General features: G+C 38.1%; 1 protein-coding gene across 1 annotated transcript in view; it reads right to left on the bottom strand.

Moving 5' to 3' along the window:
- Nucleotides 1-1,532: 1,532 nt before the first annotated feature.
- FUNDC1 (FUN14 domain containing 1) overlaps nucleotides 1,533-13,442 on the bottom strand; it is a 47,600-nt gene continuing 35,690 nt past the window's right edge. Inside the window, exons 2-5 of the mRNA XM_017733422.1 lie at nucleotides 11,737-11,893; nucleotides 9,809-9,884; nucleotides 3,711-3,839; nucleotides 1,533-2,179 (exon numbers count right to left, since the gene is read on the bottom strand). Coding sequence (XP_017588911.1) covers nucleotides 2,102-2,179; nucleotides 3,711-3,839; nucleotides 9,809-9,884; nucleotides 11,737-11,893 — 440 coding nt within the window. The 3' untranslated portion in view covers nucleotides 1,533-2,101. The remainder of the gene's footprint in view (nucleotides 2,180-3,710; nucleotides 3,840-9,808; nucleotides 9,885-11,736; nucleotides 11,894-13,442) is intronic.

The raw sequence follows: 13,442 nt of genomic DNA, 5'->3' as shown, positions 1-13,442 counted from the left end.
ATGTCGTGGTCCTTTACCAAAGCTGCCACTCCATCACTTCCTCACCCTGCCAGCTGTACCTGGAGCTGCCAGCAGTATCCCCTCTGCCTCACCAGCCCAAGGAACTGCATCAGCAAGTGCTGCTGCTCCAGTAGCCATTCTCCTTTTCCAGTCATGAGTCCAGGACATGGAGCCAATCCCAGTACAAACCACCAGTGTTCACCTTTTCAATAACACCATTTCTCCTTGCCTTCTTAGTCCCTCAGACAATTTTACATGTGCAACATTATGTCTCTCATTCCAAAGGCTTAAAAAAATCTATCACCAAATAAATCTAATTCAAAAAATAAAACTATAGAACCCTCAAACATATTTCAGTAAATTCTTGATTCATTGACTGAAAATCTCAGATGATGGCAACAGAGTAGCAGAACAACTTTCCTCTGTAGAAATCAGTCTTGCAAAGTATTTTTGGTTTTAATTCTAACAATGAAGTGTATTCCTTAGTCACATGAGCTGCCTTTTTAGCAAGCTCACTAAAATATGATCCTTTTAAATCCTTTCACAAAGTACACCAAAAATGCACAGTTACAGGTTCTTGGTACTGGTCACTTCATCTCCAAAGCCCTTCAGGACACCCAGTTCATTCCAGTCAGGGTGACTCACAGCAGTTGGCTTCAGTACTCTTTGGACATGCCAAAAACCCATGAGCTTCATCAGCAAAAAAGAGCTGACTGTTGGTTACCTTCCCATTATTCTTTGGGCTGAACACTATGGCAAAGGCTTTCACATTTTAACATTTTCATCTTTCTTTGTTTTTCTCTAAATCTCAGCCCAGCAGGCACACTCCTCAACAGCCTTCCCATTTCCAGTAAACTGCAACTGTGCTTATGTAACTTCAGATATTCACTATAAAACTAAATATTTAGGATTCATGGCCATTCATGTACCTTGGGTTTAGTTTGTGAGGCGTGTGTGTTAAGATTTATTTTCCAAAGCCTTAAGCAGGCTTGATGAAACCCTTAAAGCTGAGAGGTATGCAGGACATGCTTCATACCTTACTCACCTTGGCCACAAGCACACCACAAACACGAGGTCAACATGTAATACAAACCTCCGGAGCCAAGGGACGCACTAATCTAAATATTTAGAAGGTTAATACATCCAACATCCCATGTCCTGTGCATCCCAAGCTCACACCCATCCATCCATCCGATGCCAATGAACCACTATTGCTGTTCAGCCAAGGGAACAGGAGCCCAACACAACCCTGGTGGGAGAGATTCCAGTTCACATTCATCGGCTGCTACAGTAAAAACCAGAGGAATCAGGGCAGAGCAAACTCCTCCTTGGGTAGAAATTTCTGAAAGGTGCACAAGTTTGAAATGTAGAAAAATGCACTGAGTGTTTGTTTGGATTCTCAACTTCTTTAGAATAACAGTAACAAATCACTAAAACCACCTTAAAAACCTGTCTGGGCAAACACTGGCACCAGGTCCCTGCAGGCTATAATTGAGACACTTTCTTATTTTCTATGTACACAAAGGCGAGAGTCAAAGTTAATTTTCACCTTTAATAAGCTCATGGTTTTTTGTTATTTAATACTCTGTAAAAAGGTATTACAGATTGATTATTATTGCAGTGACTTCTAAAGAAGATGGACAGCCAGGAGGCTGAAACTACAGTATCATATACAGTATGTAGTCATAGATACTACCACCTACAGCATGAAGAAAAATACTTTTTAAATAAACAATATTTAACTGAAAACATAGAAATGGAGCTTTCATCCTTACAGTATGGTTACATAGCTATATTCCAAGAATAACATTTTAAAAAATGCTAGATCTTGAAAGGCCATAGATAAAAAGAGTCATGATGAGGATGAACCAGTTTTGCCCAGAAATGCTATAATGAGCACACTGCACAGTTTTTCAGCAAATCCTAGTTTTGCCAAGCTTCAAGAGGCAAAAGCCTGAAATGTAAAAGCTCTCAAGTTCTCTAGCTAGTCCACTTGTCTTGCTCTGGCAGGCCCAGTGACCCACACTGCTTGCAGACAGCGTGTCACCACAACTGTTCTTCACCAACACGGATCCCATCAGGCAGAGAGACATTCGGGTCCTTACGATGCCAGCCCCAACAAAAAGCCTCCAACAAACCCACTGGACACCACGATGTTCTGTTTGATAAATTCTGTTGACTGAGAAGAAAAATAATATTCATAAAGTTAATTGTGTCTGACTTTATTATTTAATACTTATCACAATTTCCTGGGAACAAGAACACTAAGATTGTGGAGAAGGGTGCAGGCGGAAGCAATGTGTCTGAAACCATATAAAAACAGGTGGCATCAATGGACTGCAAACTGACTCTCAGATGTCTTTAACAATATATTTAAAATACAGTGAGCCTTTTAAAAGTCAAAATACAGAGGAATTGTTAGAGCAATTTCATGCCAATACCACTCTAGTTTTGATTAAAACAAGACAGATGTTTTACAAACTACCTTGACAAAAAAAAACATGAGCACCACCGTGACTTCAATTGCAATCACATCATAAAAGGTTTTAAAAAATACTGGTTTTTGGAAGAGTAGATCATTGGAAAAGAAATACACTTGACTCCATTATGAGCCAGTTTCTTAACAACTTAATCCTGAAAAAAAAACCTTATGTATGATGACATGGGTACGGAGTATTTCATGAAGTAGCAGCACAGAGTATAGCACCTTTTATCAAATGTGCCATTTCATAAATCCTCTGCTTCAAACACTTCAGACTGGCAACTAACACACAGTTACAAGAGAGTCATATAATCTGAGAGGAAAAAAAACCAAAGGAAAACCAAAAACCCCATCCTGTCCCACCCATTTCTAAGGGCAGTGGAGAAGAAGAGGTTAAGCTATTTGAGGTACAGAAGAAGCAAGAAAACCCTCACTCTTGAATTTTCAGTTCATATTCAAATTAAAATTTAAGGTAATTTTGATTAACGGATGTGCAACTCCACACAGGTTAAACCTGAGATGTCTAAACTCATTAATTACAGAGCTCTGGTGTGGCTGCTGTTTCACTGTCTACAGCACGTTCCCTGTCAGGATTCTCAGTTATTCAGAATGAAACTTAGATTGCATGCACGGAACGTGCAAAAATGTAGAAGCAGGCTTTAAAAAAACCCAAACAACCACAAAATTGATTAAATGGAAGTCTTCAACTGACAGGGTGCAACAGTCCCAGTGACACTGATCAGTATCACAGCTACTACCTCTTCTCAACATAGCAGGCACCTGGCAGATTCTGCAGACAGATATTCTCCAAAATGTGTAAAAATGAGATAAAATCACAACTACTGTTACAAAGTAGCTATAGCTTTTCTGCAGTAAAGTCATTATTGTCCAGACAAGTAATTTTATTATCAGCAGTCTGAGGAAGATCTGGCTTTTGTCTTTGTAGTTACCATGTTTTAACCACACCACCCTGAACTTTTTTACCATGTCATGACCTTACTGGCTTTGTCACTCAACAAGAACAAGTCTGTGTGTCATCTTTAACAGTGACCAAACCAGAAAACTGAATTAATAAAGACAACACAATCTGGTAACTTTTAATATATTATAAAGCCAGACTATTTCTGATGCCCTCCAATTTAGCACTTGCATTTTCAACTCATCATCACCTGCAGTGGAAGGTAAGGAAACCTGGCTGGTAGAAAACAGTGTATCACCTTAGACTCACCTCTTCAATTAGAGTGTTGATTTCGGGAGCTGCCTTATTTGCCCGCTTTTTTAACTGTTTTTTTGCTTTGTTTACATCTTTTTCAACTCTCTTCCAGTCAACTTGTACATATCCACTATGACTAGCAATCTAGGAAAATAAAGGCAGTTAGTACAGCTGCAATTCACATTTCATGAGTCAAAATACATTGTCTTGGTGCCTACAAAGTCACTTTTCTTATTTTTTTTTTAATTACAGATACAGGAAAAGACATTGTTCCAATTTCAGCAGGTTCTCTGCTTCAAACACTGATACTTTCCTCAGTGACAGCAGTTCAAATTAGAACAAGCAATGGCAAAGTTCAGTAGACTTGTTAATTTTACCAGTTCTCTGTTCTTTAGTTATAAAAGCTTTGAAATGTTTTTCCTTCAGCATTTACTGTAGCTTGTAAGAAAAACACATTCATAGGACAACAATGAAAAACTGTTTCATTTCAGCCTCTTTCAGAATTGTAGAATTCTGATTTGTGACAGAATATCTGGGGCTAATCAAAATCATCATTAGAAATACTGAAAACTCGTATTTTAACCTACACAATTTGAACTGTCCAACAATAAAAATACTCATTACAAGAGAATTCTCACACTTTTTACAAAATAAAACCAGTGAGTAGAAAAATAACACAGCCTGAGAACAGCACAAGTTCTGTAAAATGAGAAAAACGGCTAAGTTTGAGGAGATTGGTTCATGACAAATTTACACACAAACTCCCAATTTTTTTAGCATGTCTAACCATCATCCCAAACCTTTGCCTTATTTCTAAGATTCGATTGTTGCATGTTCTAGAAAACAGCTAAACAACTCCTTATTTGGGGAAAAAAAGAAGTGAAAAATATCAAAACTAAGGATTACTGCTTATTTTAACTGTTAGGACAAACAGATATAAACCACTAAATTTATATGTAAATGATTGTTATATAAAAACTCTTTGTAAAGAGTGACATTTCTCAGGTCCTTCTTAAGGTCACATGTGGGTGTGAAATCAACTCAATTTACCTAACAGCCTGCCATGCAAACTGTTCAACTGGTAAACGTAAGTCACAGATAATGAACTTTTGTGGAACAGGTATTTAAATATACAATTTATTCGGTTTAGCCTAAAAAGAAATGTTTCACATCACTTACGGGCTCTGAAGTTTGACTTTCACACGGTTCTTTCCAACAAATAACTGAAATTAGACCATCTAGCTTGCATTACAACTGCTACAGTAACTAAGCAACCTATTTCACCACAAACTGAGGATTTCATAATCCAGAAAAAAAACCTAAAATTAAACAAGTGTCAGACAGATTTTGTTTGAATTTAAAACAAAGCTTCTAAAAGACCACCTATGCAAGAAAGTAAATTTCGGTTTCCATCTTTGCGTAATTCAAAAAACCAATTCACTGGACAAATGCAAAATGAACTTATTATACTTTAAACTCTCTTTTACTTCATAACACAGAATGTAACAAATTAATTCACTTTGCCTGTCTATTGTAAAACCATTTATTCACAGGGGCACTAGTGCCAGGCAGGGACAGCTCATTAAGGGCTGTCTGTACAGTATGAAAGCAGGAAACCAGTTTGAAAGCTGTACTGGTTGCACATCCAGAAAAGAAAAATAGTTGTACATTGGGGCAATTGTTATTTTATGAATTTAACATAACCACAAGAATTTCAAGAAGGCCCAAGCATCGAATTGGTGCCTTCTCACCCATACAACTGAAAATTAAATGTGACTGATCTACCCAGTCCAACACAATGTAAGAAATGCTAATGTATTTGCTTGCTTGTAAAATGCAAATGGATCTTAGAAGAAACATTTCATTAAGACAACTTTAATTAGCTCAGTTACCCTGACAGCACAAAGATGAGGCAGAAGTTTTTAATTAAGTTCTGTTTGTAACTACTGCAGAGCTTACACTTGCATCAAAACCAGACATCTTTTCTCCCTGAACTTAGTAGCCCTGAAATTAGAGATTCCAAATTCTACTTTTGAGTGTTTATACAAGTCTATAAAATAAGCAACAGAGGGTAACAGTTTGAATATACAATTTTTAACTGAGAAGAAAAAGACCCTGTACTTTGGCAGTGATAGAGCCTGTGTCGTATCTACTTTGGCTGCAACCCCACTAATTACATAATTTCATATATACGTGCAGAAATAATACCCCTGAACTCAAATGCTGGAAAAATATACTTCAATTTTTAGACTCTAATTCATCATAAAAAAACTACTTGCTTATAACAGTAAATTTGCATAAATGCAAATTCTCAAAATTTACTAGTATTTTTAAACTCAGGCCATACAATAACAAAGTAAAATAACAGTATCCCATTATCATATCCATGGATATATAAAGTAGTCATATAGGTCTATACATCTTAATTGCATATATTACTAAAGAGACCTACGGGGGGTGGATTTCTGGTTATACAGGAATCTCTCTATATATGATAATGGAATAATATATTATATACTTATCTATATATCTCATAGCTCATTATTTGTTCAAGACCTTCCAAAAGTGTTGAAAAAATAACAGAATTTTTTCAAAAAGGCAATTGAAGAAATACATCAGTGCAGGAACACTAAGAATATGTGTACCCTTCTTTACATTAATCAAGGAAAACTGAGAATTTTCAAGGGCAGACCTCATTTTGCGGGTGATACTGGAGAGGCACACAGGAACTTTGCTATTATGAAACACTGATAGGAGTAATGAGCAAAAATTTATATAGTAAGATGGGACAAAAGAGTTTTAATTTCCTCAAGGCAAAATCTCTCAAGAAGAGCCCAAGCAAGGCCAGAAGGCAGAGGTGAGCTCCCCTGTGCTCAGCTGCCTGTGCAGTGCACAGAAGCCATGGGCACTTTGAGGTATTTTCTGCTATCTAGGAAGGAAACAACCCCCATCACACTCCGCCAATTTCCAGAACAGATCTGACAAATCTCTAAGCTCAACACACAAAGACAAGCAGGGACTGAGAAGCGACACACCACTTTCTGTAAGAGCTGAACTGCAGAGGTTGTACCCTCAGCCACCATCTGCAGGCACAGCTCTGCTATCCCCACAGCCAGCACTACAGGTTACAGAAGCGTAGACACTCTGTCCCTCTACTTCACGTCAGAACCTGCCAGGAACTTGGCATTTCTTTATCAGTCCAACTTCCAACTCCCACTTGCTTTGGCTGTTCCATTGAATACTCCCTCTGAGTCTGCACACATTCATTGTCAAGTGGGATACTCAACATAAAATTCAATCCAACTCTTCCTCACTAAGTCCCCAGCTCCAGAAGCAGGTTGGTCCCACCCTGGGAATGTGACTAGGATGCCATACTGGGCTGGAACTACATGGTCCTTAAGGTCCCTTCCAACCCAACCCACGCTATGATTCCATGATCATCATCATGGTACAGTATCAAAAATCCCTGTACAAGATAAAGCCAAGGATATCTCGGAGTTTATTTTGTTTCTTGTGTTGTTTTCATGTATTTACTTTTCCTAAATTAGAACATAACTTAATGAAGAATTGAATTTAATTCATCAATGGTGTATTAATGGGCTGAGGAGCAGTATATTAATGAAAGCACAAATAACTGAATAAAAATCCAATTTCCTTATTAAATAATAGACAATACAGTTCAGAAAAACCTGTAATTTGTATGCTCATTGCAGAGCAAAAAACAATGAAACTGCTATTGAGGAGATAGGATTTTAAAAATTAATAAATATTAGGTGCTCATTAAGAACAGTTGTTTTTAACCAATTCATTATAGCAGAACCAAGAGTACACGAGTTCATCCTCTTCAGGATTTCATTAAATTGTGCTGTATAAATGAGAAGTTACAAGAAAAATCCCTTACTTGTTATGAGAAATGCATTGCATTTTCCTTAACATAGTGCATGGATATTGATCTTACACCAGCATATTTGAAGAACTACATCTATTTCACTAAATAAAAAAGATAGTTAATTCATTAAACTAAGCTGTGGAAATATCCACTGCAAAGATGTGATAACTGATCTTGATTTTGAAAAGCTGTGCAAATTTAATGTCAGTTTTATCTTTTTCCTCCAACTACTTTTCATATAATCAAAACGAAGACTGAAGTTCTAGATCACTTACAGAAATACGAAAAATCTTTTTTGCTTCCTGTACAAACTGACAGTCAAAAAATGTACTGCTTTCAGTTTCCCATTACATTTCTCAAGATGAAGTCATCACCCACTGCAGAAAAAAAAGTATTTTTTAAATTTTAAGACTGAAACGTTTCACTGAATGGGCTTCAGCCAAGAATCTTGCCTTCTGTAGTTATTATTCTTGTTCTAGCATGTAATTATAATGTCAATGTTGCAATCAGCAGTTGAAATGAAATCTGCAACTTCAGAGAAATTTACAGATAAAAAGGAACTTTCTAGTAATGTGCTGAAACACTCTGCCCACTCAGGGGAAGCACTGAACATGTATTCATAGAATCAGGATGTGTGATCTTTAAATGAAAAAATTAAAGACTACAAAAATGTAATTACACCATAGAATTTATGACTCAGCCTTAAAATGCAAAATGTTTTGAATTAAAGGAGAGACCAAGGCATTTACTTCATTTCCTTCCAAGAGAATCTGATCTTACTTAAGATATAGACAATCCAATCAAAATACTTAGCTCATATTTCCTCTTGGATAATACTCCTTTCTGGATTCAGTGTAAATGAGATCAACCAAGAAATCAGACACTCAACCACAGGGCAAACCTACTGCATATACAGGAAAGCTCCCCAAACCTCACAGCTCAACAAGCAAAAATCCTGCAGAGGGGATGTGTTTTATTCAATTTCCCTTCTCCTTTGTTTACAGGTCTCAGCTTTAACTTTTCAGCTTCCTGTAGTCAGGAGCACTGAGGAAGGCACCTGCAGCAATGTGCTGCCTCCACCCCAGGTGCCTCTGTCCTGGCAGCTCTTCAGTCATATTGATAAAAAGAATTATTATTAAAATAATTAATACCAATAGCATACAAAACATGTGAAAAGAACCAAACTAGCCCCCAAACCAGTAGGGACCATGATCATGAAGGAAGCGTGTGTACTCAACACAACAGCGACATTTCAATGTATCACACAGCAGCAGTTACTACCCCACCCTTCCTGATCAATGCTTGACTGCACCAGCTATTATAATCAAAGAAGAAATAAATGCAGGATATGCCTTTCAGAAGCCGTCCAGGGTGATGCTGGAAAGAATAAACACATCTTTAACCTCCCCTCTCAAGAAATTGTGTATCATTGAGCCTAAGCAGGCATCAATCTATATCCCCTAGAACAACCTGAGGAAAAATGAGAAGCTCACAGGTATTAAGACATGAAAAACGCCAGTAAAAATTCTGGCATCTTAAAGAAGAGCACATGAAATTGTCCTTCACTTAAAGTTTGTCATCTAATTCAAAGGCTTTTTGGGACTATATCCTCCCCTAATCACAGTATCTGATGAAAAATAAAAATGATCATGCCAGATAATATAATCAAAAACTTCTGAACCCGAAAGCCAGCAAAGAGAGGAATGCAATGAAGCTGTCAAGATTCAGGCAGGCTTTAGAGGTTCAACAAATATAACATAGCAAGGGGAGAAAAGAGAAGAACATGGGTCATACTGGGACCAGAACAAGCCTTCCAGGCAACTGCCAAAGCAGCCTACTTCTTCTAAAGCTCTGATAAAATTCTCAAACCAATTTAAAATAAACACATTTTAAATTCTCCCTAACCATAGGTTAACAGGCAATTCCTCTCATCTGGCAGCACTGAATCACACGCAGTACCTCAGCTTCTGCCCAGAAGGTTCTCATCTTACTACAGACTATTTTACAGGACAGAGTAGATTCTGATTTACCTCTGATTTTTGCAATGTCTCTTCGATACATTTGTACACAATACTCCAGTTGAAATGTAAGGTTTTGACTGATAAGACTAAAAAGATGAAGTAGGTAAGAAGCCTTCCTAATTAAATGTTACCCAACAGCTGTGTTATTCCTATTGTTTAGTAAATAACATTTGCCAACTTATAAAGCATGAAATGCTACATACTTGAAGCAGAAGAAAGCCACCACCTACTGCAGTTGCTGCAAGCTTTCCGACTTTCTGGAACAAAAATCCCGCACACCTTAGGGGAACAAAACAAAAAAAAACCCAATCCAATGAAGTTTTCTGCTGAACAATGCCACACTACAATTCCTGACTGCAACTATTACCATTATCTCATTTAACAAAGCAAACGTATAATTTCATATTTACAAATTTAAAAATCAAGGCTATTTAATGCAAGCAATATTAAATTAGCGATGTCTAAAACAAGACAATGTGAGTAATGGTTGCCTGTTCCTGGCTGTCTGATGGCCCCTTTAAAGTAAGCTTGAGATCTCCAGATCTTACTGTTATTAAATGTAGCACGTTAATAAAGCACAACATAATTATATAAGAGTGCTACTATAACTGCTCCCAAATGGAAGGTAAATACATTATTCCATAATTTATATTAACTACACAACTCCTAAATGAAAGATCTCAGTAAAAAGAAGCACATCCCTACACAAGAGTTAAACTCAGCAAGGCCACTCTACTGGGACATGGCATTAGTCTATTCTTAATGGATCAAGGCAACCAGAAAATTACCTTGTTCTCAGTCTCCAAACCCTCCCACATTAAATGGAGAACAGCACAGATATTGATATTACAGAGTAGTGATAAGGCAGGAAGGGGCCTCTGAAGGTCACCTGGGCAAAAAAGGCGAAGGTCACCTTCCCAAAACTGCTGCAGAGCCCAATCCAATCCCGAAGCTTGGTCAGGCTGCCAAGAACCCTGTCTCAGACAAGAATTTCCAGAGCTGATGGCTCCGCAACTTCCCTGGGCAATTCCAGTGTGTCTAAACACTGGCCCACACACAGAGGGGAATTCTTCCCCCTGCATATGAACAGTGAATTCGTATTTATATTCATCAGTAGGCACACACAGATATGTGCATCTACAGATACTGAAATATGCACTTTCCAGATCATTCAATAAGACAGTTTTTATGGATGCCAGATGAACTATTCCCTAGAAACTTCTGAGTTTACATGTACACATCTTAGTTTTAAAAATAATTTTAAGGCTACAGAAGCAAATAAAAAACTCAGACTAAAAGCTAAACCTCCACTACCTCAAAGCTGTACTGAGCCTGGGTACAACAATTTCATTTTTAGTCTATCTCATCTTCCAGTTCTTGCATAATCCCTCTTTAAAAGTCACTGTGCTGCCATAATGATGTTTTCCACTGAATTTACCATTTTTCTGAGTACTGGAATAGACAAATACCATTCAAATAGCTCTGACAAATAACAAATACCTTGACACTGCTGTTCAGGCTGTAGCCACATCGTCCAGTTTAAGTTCTCATCTTTACTGTCTAGCTTTCACCATGAATTATTCTGGTATAACTAGGCTATGGTATCTCTCTCCAGTTAACATCAGAACAGACTGTGAATTTGCTCAACATAGCTCCAGCTCCATTTAGAAGAAAAAACAGTCTCCATTAAATGGGGCTCTTAAGTAAAAGTATATTTTGCCATCTTTTTTTTTCCCTTCATGTGTTTTACCTGTAAAATATGCCTCAGCCATAATATAACTTTCTAAGTCTATAGTCTAGTAAGGTAATCAACTTTTCCATACAAATAAAAGCTATATGCAGTAATTTTCCAATATTCTTCTAATTTTAGAGCTCTGACATTTTTCCAAATCCCTTCCACCGTAGCTAGTACGAGTTCCCTTGGATAACTGGTGCTTCACCAATATTAAAAAAACCTTCATAATGATGAGTCAGAGTAACAAGCTAAAATTGTTCACACATGAATTATCTTGTTCAATGCTAAAGGAAATCCCATTAAAGATACATTTATCTGCTTCAAATACCCTTGGAAAATGGATCTTCTAACAGAGTAAAAGGTCTAGGTCAGTTATGGAAAGGGAAGCTCCCTCACCAGCCAGTCACACCTCCCATCACAATCTGCGTGGCTACAGAGTATTTTTCTACAATTGGTCCTGAATTGCGGCCAAACACACGATTCCACCAATGGTGACGCCGCGCATATTCTGTTAAATCCAGCACTTCGTAGGAATCATCGTCACTGTCGTGGTCTTAAAAAGAAAAAAAAAAAATTTTTAAAGTTATTTTCTCAGTTATACAGTACATTAACAATGTCTGTAAAAACCCCAGATCCAGTTTGGGCATTAACTGGGTAATGCAATGGTTTAAATTGTAGCGTACAAGCTACCTGTGGTCCAGCAGCTCCAGGACAAAGGATTTTGGGGCTAATATGCAATCATCAAGGTAAGATGTAGAAGGCTATAGGGGTGTATAACCTATAAAATCCATGACTGGCACTACAAATGTGAAGAATCCCCTACCTGTTCAAGCACAGGAACCAAGAGGCATCGGATGAAACTACCACTTAGTTCATTCAACACAAACAAAAAAAAAAAAAAAAAAAACCCAACAAAAACAAAACCCAAAGGGATAAACCAACACTTCAAAAGATTAAAAACTCCTGGCCCATTGCTCTCCTCAGAGGACCAGACATCAGCATATGCCACTAAGCCAAGAAGCCACTTCTGTTCCTTTTCCACAAGTGAAACAGATGATGCTGGGACTTCAATTAAGCTCCATGCTTGCAGGGCAATTCTGTCAGTGTTTTCAAAACAAGTATCCTACAACTTCAAATTAGAGATCCTCACCACCATGTCTACTTGAATAACAGAGGAAGGAGATGGGTCTAGATTTTTAAAGACAAATATTTTAGAAGTGTATCACATTCTGTGGATATACACATGAACTGAAGCCCACTTTGGCTAAATATATTTGAGGTTAAATCTCAAATCAGCAATCCTGGTGGGACATTCCAGAAAAGAAGAGCAGTTAAATTATTACCTAGAATTATAAAGTAAGACTGTAGATATAAACATTTCATTAGGAATTTTGACAGCTTTTTAACTTTTACTACCAATATGGGTAAAAACTTCAAAGACTGCAAGAAGTACACATGCAGTTGTGGATTATTTCCCTTTATTAGCACCTAAGTGCTCTTGAGTACTAAAAAATAAATAGCAAGATCCATAATGCTGAAAAGTTGCTATTGAATAGTCTTTCTTTGAGGTATTGAGGACAATCTGTTTAACTTCTTCAGATGGAGAACAATATTAAAACACTGTCATAAACAGTTATATTAATTCTGCCCTTAAATCATTATTATTTAAACCAAAACTCGTGTACGCAAGTGTAACACATTCTGTGGCAAGTAACACTGCCAGAGCATTTTCTACTGATGAAAAATATTCCCTGCATGCGGCATATGATGTTCTGGACATTCCCCAAGCACATCGAACTGTGCCAGTGCCAAAAGGCGCCACACGACGAGGCCACAGCAATGCCCTTAAATCCCCGCACCATGAAGGATGCGGCGGCCATGGGGACTGGAGGCTCCTCGTTCCCGTCCCGCATCCCCCCGGCACCTGCAGGTGCGCGGCCCCGTGGTCCGTGAGGGCTCGGCCAGCACTCATTATGTCTGCGCGCCTGACTAGAAGGGGTTTCAGTGGTTAAATCCCGGGGAGGACCTTTATCCCGGGTGATGCCGAGGGTGCCGGGTCCGATGCGCCGGGCCGCGCGGTGGAGGGGGGACACGCACGGATT

Source organism: Corvus brachyrhynchos, unplaced genomic scaffold (assembly GCF_000691975.1).
Source record: "Corvus brachyrhynchos isolate BGI_N302 unplaced genomic scaffold, ASM69197v1 scaffold34, whole genome shotgun sequence".
NCBI lineage: Eukaryota > Metazoa > Chordata > Aves > Passeriformes > Corvidae > Corvus > Corvus brachyrhynchos.
This window is presented reverse-complemented; position numbering and strand designations above follow the sequence as displayed.